Genomic DNA, 7,771 nt, shown 5'->3' with positions numbered 1-7,771 from the left:
AAACACCAGGAAATTGTGAAATTAAAGAGAAACTTGAGTAAAAGTAGAAAAAGATGTCTTGTCGAAGTGTTAGAAGTAGAAGTTTAAAGGTCCCATATTATGCAAAAATCACTTTATTAAGCCTTTTAATGAAATTTGTGTGTCTTTGGCTTTCCTCCCAGCCCACAAAATGTGATATTTAATGACCAAACCTGTACTTAGTAGTGCTTGTGAATGTAAAATCCTGACCTAAAATGAGCTGTTTGGAATTTGGGGATTTGCCGACGTCAGCGATTCCCTTGTTTGACCAATCAGGAGCAAGTCTAACCTGATTGGTCCACGGGAGCAAATACCCCCGAACCCCCTCCCTGCCCACTTCCCTCCCTTCTCCATCAGCGGGGAGGAGAATGCCAAAGTTGAAGGGCCATCACTGCTCTGTTTTGGGCTGTAAACAGTCACATAGTTCCATGCACAAGCTTCCCATGTTGGAAGAGGACAAGACTAAGTGGCTAGAGTTCATTTATCAAGAAAATGTGCCAGCTACACTCAGTAAAACTGTGCATGTGTGCTTGTCACTTCACGGTCGACTGCTTTTCCAACTTTGGACAGTACAACAGAGGGCTAGCGAACAGACTGGTCCTGAATCCAGGCACATTACCAACCATCTGCCAACAAACCTGGGACCCTGGAAATGTGAGTATTTTAAATGCTGTGTGCTGTGGAGCAGATGTAAGAGCTTTTCCTCAGTGTCCCCCCTGTCTCTTTGCTAGCTTCAGGATGCTAACTTTAGCTGTGGTCAGCTTGTTGTTTTAGCCTGTAATGTTACGGTAAACGAGCTTCACTGTTTTCTAAACATTGTGCACTCGGAGCTCGTGGCGCCGCTCTCAGTGACGCTGAAGAGCGGGGCGGTATCAGCGGTGGCTCATTTACATATGAAGGCCACGCCCACTAAATCAGAGCGTTCTGAACAGAGGGGCTATGAGAGCCTGGAAACAATGCTGCTGTGCTTGATTTATTGGCTTTTTGGACCAAAACATGTCACCACCATTTCATGAAGACATCAATGATCCATATTAAACTGCAGAAAAGGAGCAGAATATGGGACCTTTAAGTGGAAGTTGTGGAAGAAGTAGTAGAAGTATTTGATTAGTTTGTAAAAACAGCTGTGTGGTTTTCATTCATTTTAATGGGGAAAAAATGCTAAAAAATGTAGAGTATTTTAAAAAGTTGTTTTTTTTTAAATACGAAAAATACGAGCAAACTTCTCCTGAACATGCTGAATTGTTTAAATTTGAACCATGAAAATTGGGGAAAAATTGAAGGCTGTGATTAGGGCCCAAAACATACTTTATTGTGAAATAAAGTAAAAGAACATTGTGTTGAAATGCCAACTCAGCATTTCAGCGTAATAATGAGTTAATAAGGTGTGGCCTCATGACTTAATTAAACCTGTCAGTCCAGTACTCAGACGCTTAATGAGTCCTCGTTGAATAGACTTCTGTATGATTCAAACCTGCTCCTCTCAGGTTCCCTCATACTTCCTGTTTTGTCATTTTTAACTGAACTTGTTTACAAACCTAAAGATGATTTAATTGTAGACTCATGTACACACTGATACCCAAAAATTGACAAAAAGACGGTTTATCTTTAATTCAAAATGTTTACAGTGTTCATTGTAAACAGTATAAATGGAAGGCAGTGTTATTTCTTCACTCTGACTTCTTTCCAAACCTTCAATATAAGTTATCTTAAAGTCTAAAAGCATAGAGAACTGTTAACTAACAAAACTGGTGAGTTAAAAAAGACGAACTTTGTTATAAAAATGCATCTGAGTTCAGTTAATGTGGATAAAGAGAGATATTTTTTATGTTGCGTAACTTCATTTTTCATTATTGCACTGGGATCAGTTTCCAGGAGGCCTTCCACATGAAACAACATCAAGTACAGTTTGCATATAAAGAGAAGGTTCATTTTCTTTAGTGACATCTTATCAAGTGTTGGAGTGTTTCTCTGTAGTGAAGTCAGTTTGGTCAAACTAATATTTACATGAGTGTGTTAGTTTAAGAGTGAAAGTGTTTAAAATGTTTTTAAAAGCGTTCACAGTTCAACTAAAGTCACTTTGGTCTCTGAGAAACAGGTTTTCCGTCTTTGATGCTGAACAGAAACGTGTCTGTTCAGTCAGTGTCCATCCAGTGTTACCTGTGCTCCCACACCTTGTGCTGGCTCCAGTGGTCACACACCTGATTCATCAGTCTGTGTGTCTTGGTCTCCACTCTTTGGTCCAATATGACAGAAAAAACTCATGAGGCATCAGCAGGCGACGATCCTGCTTCACTGACTCCCTCCTCCAGGATTTCTCTGACCTGATCCAGACTCTCCGCCTGCCGGACCAACTCCAGCTTCACCTGCGGGCACAGAGACAGACGCTGTTTTCCAAATGGCCTGCTATAAAAACTTCTTACCAACCATCCTCCTGCCGGGGACTGTAGATGTATTTAAACTGATGTCTGTCACTGATGCTCCTCACCTGCAGAGACTGGGAGAGCTGCACAAAGTCTCTCTGGACCGTCTGGCTGGTGTCCACCTGAGAGCGAAGACTGATCACCTGACTGCGCAGCTCCAGACACTGCTGCTGCAGAGCCGCCTGAGCAAACAGAAAACAGAGGAAACTAGAAAAACACTCAGAGCGTGCAGACCTCCACCAAGCATACTGTGATTCTCACTCAACACTTCAGTCCTTTTTTAATGTTATACTCCCTTTCCTGCTGTTAGTTGCAGGTTTTTACAATGATTACTTTCCTGACAGTGTTGAAAATTATGATGACCCAGTACATATTTCATATTCCAGATCTTAGTATCCAGAATATTGCCAGGATCTGGATCGTACTTTTACATCTGTCAGAAATTATGGTGACCTTGTCTTGTATTGTTTTGCAAAGCAATCCAACCATTTATGGTGGAGTTATAAACACATATGGTGAAAACAGCCCTATTTCACAATGATAAAGAATCCTTTTAAAACGTCCTGGATCCAGACGGTGATCCGGGTCACCTCCAAAATTTAATCTCTTCTTCCTTAACTCATTTTGAACATTTCCTGAAAATTTTGTCAAGATCTGTTTGTTAGTTCTTGATTTATAATGTTAAGAGACAAACAAACAAAAAAAACAAACATACAAACTCTCCCAAATACATCACATCCTTGGTGGAGGTAATAAATACACAAAGATAAAATCACAACAGACAGATCTGAACACACCAGATGAAAAGACATATCATCCACTGAATAACTTACTTTGTCACTAGTGAGAGATTTGTTGGTTCCTTGGACATGAGACAGCGCCACCCGCAGGGCTTCCAGCTCAGTGCGACAGGCAAGCAGCTCAGCCTGTATCTGGTCCTTCTGAGCCGCAATCCTCTCTGTCTCCGTCTTCAGACTGGACAGCTGCACTGCACACACACACACAAAGAGCACACACACAGCGGTTATTTAAAGGAAAACTCAGCAAGGATTCTGACTTATCTTATTCTTTTCTCCCCATCAGTTTTTTTTTTTGTATTTAACTGTTTTTAAAACAGACGAAACATAAGTTTAAAGGTAAATTAGATCTGAATTTAAATGTGATCTGAGGCGTTGACTTACCCTCTAAAACTTCTGATGACAGTGATTTCACATCCAAGCACCCAGGGGGGAAAAACAATAAATACGTTAGAGTCAAACATTTCAAAAGAAGCGCATAATAACAAGAGTAAGAGGAAGGAGAGGATGGATAAAAAGTGGAAGCTGGTGAAGACAAAGGAGAAAAAAAGAGAAGAAAAATAACAGAAAGAAAGGAAGAAGGGAAGAAGAAGTTGATGAAAAAGGAAAAAATGAAGAAGTGGACAGAGGAAAAAGTGGAAGTGAGGGGCAGAAGAATCTGGTTCGCAAACCGTTTTCCTCAGCTCTGCTGTCCAGCTCTTCTCTCAGGTTGACGATCTCGATGCGGAGACGCTCCTCACAGTGAGCCCCCTGCAAGTTAGATAAAAGCCCACACACACCTTTTTGTAAAAGAAGACCCACTGAAGACTTTGGACTTGACTCAGACATGAGGTTTGGTGACTCGACTAAAACACTTCTGCACTTAGAGAAAGTTTAGGAGTAAATGAAAATCAGATCAGTTTTCCCACCTGCAGAGACGCGGTGAGCGCTGAGCTGGAGTCTGCAACCTCCTCCTCCACCTCCTCTCCTTTCAGCCTGGACAGATCACAGCACATCCTCCTCTGAGAGAGGGACAGCTCTGCCTGAATACACACACACACGTTGCACAGCCTGAAAATAAGTTCTGTCCAAAGGTGAGTGAACAAGAAAGCAACAACTGAAATCCCAAAATGTGAGGTCTGATAACCATCGCCCCCCTCACCAGTCGACTCTGAACGGCGCTCTGTGATTGGCTGAAGGATTTGTGCAGCTCCTGGAGGAGAGCCTCTGAAGTCTTGACCTGACACTGGAGCAGCGATACCTGAACACACACAGTCACTCATTTTCATCTGCACACATTAATCTACTGTGTGTTAGTGTGTGTGTGTTACAGTGTTTCTCACCTGTTTGTGTGTGTGGTTGGTCTGTGTGTCCAGCTCTTTCTCCAGATCCTCCTTCTCAGCCTGCAGACGACTCACCTCCTCTCTCAGCTCTGATACCTGGGAGACCAAACACTGGATTATAATCCTGGAAACACACATTCTTACTTTTTAAAGTCATTTTTCAGGTTGAATCCTGGAGAGTGGATCTTTGTGTATCAGAGATTTCCTCATTCAATGCAAGTTTGTTCTGTGAAACTGATGTCATCATCTCCACCTGAGCGTTGAGTGCGTCCCAGTCCCCATGTGTGACCAGCCGGTGTCCCGCAGGCGGCAGATAGATGGCCTCAGGCACCAGAGTCCCTGTGGAGACCAGAGAGTCGGTGTCGTCTTGAGCGTGCAGCTTTCTCGGCAGAGACGGCGTGTCCATGGAGAAGGAGGACAGAGACGCAGAGTCGCAGCTCCTCAGTGAAAAATAACCATCTGATGTCAGCTGAGCTGCTTCTCCCTCCGCTGCCTCCAGCTCGGCCTGCTGGTTGTGCTTCCTGTCAGGTGAGGATGCTGCCTCGGCCTCGGTATGACTGTTCAGGGTTTGGGAATCATGACTGATGACTTCTGTGTCCATTCTGCTTTTTCTTCCACTGATCTGACAGGGAGAGACACAGAAATGCTGAAAGTAGGTCCACAGACTTAACTCCAAAACAAGATCCAGAAAAGAGTAACATTTTTTGTCACCCGGCTCCACTAATCCTTGTTTTAGCACTTATCTTTAAATTCAGATGAATATCCATGATTGAAAGTGTTTTACTGGCTCTTAAAACTGTTCCAGTCCCCCCTACTTTTGGAAAATAATAAACCCTTTCTAGGAGAAATGAAACAGAAACTGAGGTAAACACTGACCATGATCTGTCCGCTGGCTCTCCTCCACTCCACAGACTGAAGAACAGAAATCCGAGCTTCATACTGAGCTGCTGTCTCTATGAACACAACAGAGTGATTAAACCATGAGGAGGAAACACTTTAACCTGCAGTAAAACGTGATAAATGTGAATGAAAATAGCTTCTTAAAACTGTAATACTTTGAGCGTATGAAGTTTCACCTATACTGTCTTACAAATCTCTGCTTACAGCACTTCCTATTTCCTGAGTAGGACTCAAAGCAACTTTTAAGAATGAAAAACAAGTTATCAGGGCTTTGATTTCTCTCCCCTCATAAGAAGACAGAGAATAACTCTCTCAGGGTGTTGAATAAAAAGAATTATGTTAAACAAACTTTAATAAGTAAACACTCACCTCTGAGAGCCTCCTGTAGTGACTGGATCTCTTGATCACATTGTTTTTGCAGCTCTGCCAGTTCCTCCTGTTTGCTCAGCTCGCAGATCGTCGCCACGCCCTGCCAGTGTTCAACCTGAGCTCGGCAATCGGCTAGCTGGGCCTGAAGACTGGTCTCTGCAGAGGATAAACAGGTTTCTGATGTTTCGCCCTCATTATTGTTTACAGACATTAGCAGCAGGAGATCTGGACTCACATGCACAAGAATAAGAGTGAGGTGGAGCTGGTGACAGGGATCAGAGGAAGACCTTTAAACACCTCACTGACAGATAAGGAGCAGTTTATCTGGTGCATGTGTGGAGGACTGTGCAACTCAGCATTTACTGCTTACAGATATTTATCTTTTCAAAGCAAAGAAGAATGTTTGTCTTTCTCATTAGCTAAACACACAGCAGGTTGAAGGAGCTGATCTGTAGGTTGCACCAAAATCTTTTAACTCCTGTAACAGTCCAAGTTGTGATCTTCTAAACTTATTCATCTCTGCACACATGTACTCCTGTAACTTTCTAGAAGTGTTTGTTGGATACATTTCCGATTTAATTCTCTTTCTTTAACCCCAGTTGTTATATTTATCCTCTTCATCTCACTAATTCAGCTTTTGTATTCCTGCAGCATCTGTGAAAACAGAGATGGCGTATTTTCAGCTGCTGGACTTAAAGGCAACATATTGAGGTCTGGACGATCAATAGATCATGTTGATATGTTTATTACACTCAAATAATAATAATATAATAAAATCAGATTAGATAAATAAATAATTAATTTAATTTAATTTAATTTAAAAAAAGTTTCTTCAGTCTGACAACCACATCATGTCTGCCGAGTACATAAAATAGTGCTAATAAGTGACATTAATTTATGGAGTTACACTTTTTCTGACGTTTTAATATAAGTTTTAAACATCTGTTATTATATGCCGCAAATTAGTCCTTGTGACATAGGCATTGATTTAGTACAGCGAGCATTGTAGGATTTGTTTCTTATAGGAAATAGAGAAATATGTATCCTGCTATTTAAATAAATGTTTAATATGACAATATCAAATAATTATTCCGTATTCTAAAAACAAGGATGAAGTAAGTACTGGTGCAGCATCAATAAATTAAATAGTAAATGTGAAAATTTACAAAGACTAGACCTGTCAATAGATTAGCGTAAACTCAAACATCCCGTTAGTTGCGCTGCGTTCACGTAATGTTGAAAAAGTTGGAAAAATAATTATCTGTCCGTAGAAATACAGGTCGATTGTCTCTAAGAGCCAAAAAAAAAGTTTGTAACTTGAAGGAAATAATTTTTACTTTCGGTAATGTGTTATTGCTGAACAATTTCTTTCAATTTATTCCGTACTTCCGAGTGTTTTGAATTATTCCTACATATCGACAGGCGGCACAGTTTAACAGTGAAAGCGGAACATCGCCTTTCTGACTTTGGGAATTTCGAGCACCAGAGTAACACGTGAACGTAACAGCAGCGACAGCGACATCGAGCAACAAGTTGACGTACATTTTAACATTAACAACATATTTTGGAGATGTCATTTTCAGCTCTCATCCAATCCCGTTAGTGTAACATGTGTAAAGCAGGTTAATGTATAACGCTGCTGCTTTTTATTACCTGTATCTTCACTCATCTTCTCTTTGGACAAACCAAGTCCAGCAGGAGCCCCAACCGACACCAAAAACGTCTATGTAGACTTCCAGAAATGTAAAATCCGAATCATGTTGCAGGAATAACCCAGGTGTGTCCTTTAGTGTTGAAATTATCAGAGGAGTGTCAACCAAAGGAAACAACTTTCCCCGGTGTAAGCCTGCGGAAATGACGTCCACCTCCTTCCTGTTCTCGCATGCCTTTCTCTCTTTCCCTGGATTTTTTTGTCTGAGTGTAATTTGACAGATTTTGACTC

At 41.4% G+C, this 7,771-nt stretch overlaps 1 protein-coding gene across 1 annotated transcript; it reads right to left on the bottom strand.

The window, feature by feature from the left end:
- Positions 1-1,409: 1,409 nt before the first annotated feature.
- On the bottom strand, positions 1,410-7,704 carry rabep2 (rabaptin, RAB GTPase binding effector protein 2). The gene is made up of 12 exons (XM_074696643.1): positions 7,483-7,704; positions 5,830-5,985; positions 5,437-5,513; positions 4,814-5,182; positions 4,561-4,656; positions 4,380-4,478; positions 4,147-4,260; positions 3,910-3,988; positions 3,623-3,634; positions 3,275-3,429; positions 2,507-2,623; positions 1,410-2,384 (listed from the first exon to the last, which is right to left on the bottom strand). Exons 1-12 carry the CDS (start codon positions 7,496-7,498, stop codon positions 2,280-2,282), a joined length of 1,395 nt encoding a protein of 464 aa, XP_074552744.1. The 5' UTR covers positions 7,499-7,704; the 3' UTR covers positions 1,410-2,279.
- Positions 7,705-7,771: the final 67 nt, after the last annotated feature.

The sequence above is a fragment of the Halichoeres trimaculatus genome, unplaced genomic scaffold, assembly GCF_033239565.1.
Source record: "Halichoeres trimaculatus isolate MK-OKI-2021-1 unplaced genomic scaffold, fHalTri1.1 fHalTri1_scaffold_20, whole genome shotgun sequence".
Taxonomy (NCBI): Eukaryota; Metazoa; Chordata; class Actinopteri; order Labriformes; family Labridae; genus Halichoeres; species Halichoeres trimaculatus.
Note: the sequence above shows the minus strand (reverse complement) of the source record. Positions and strands in the feature narration are given on the sequence as shown.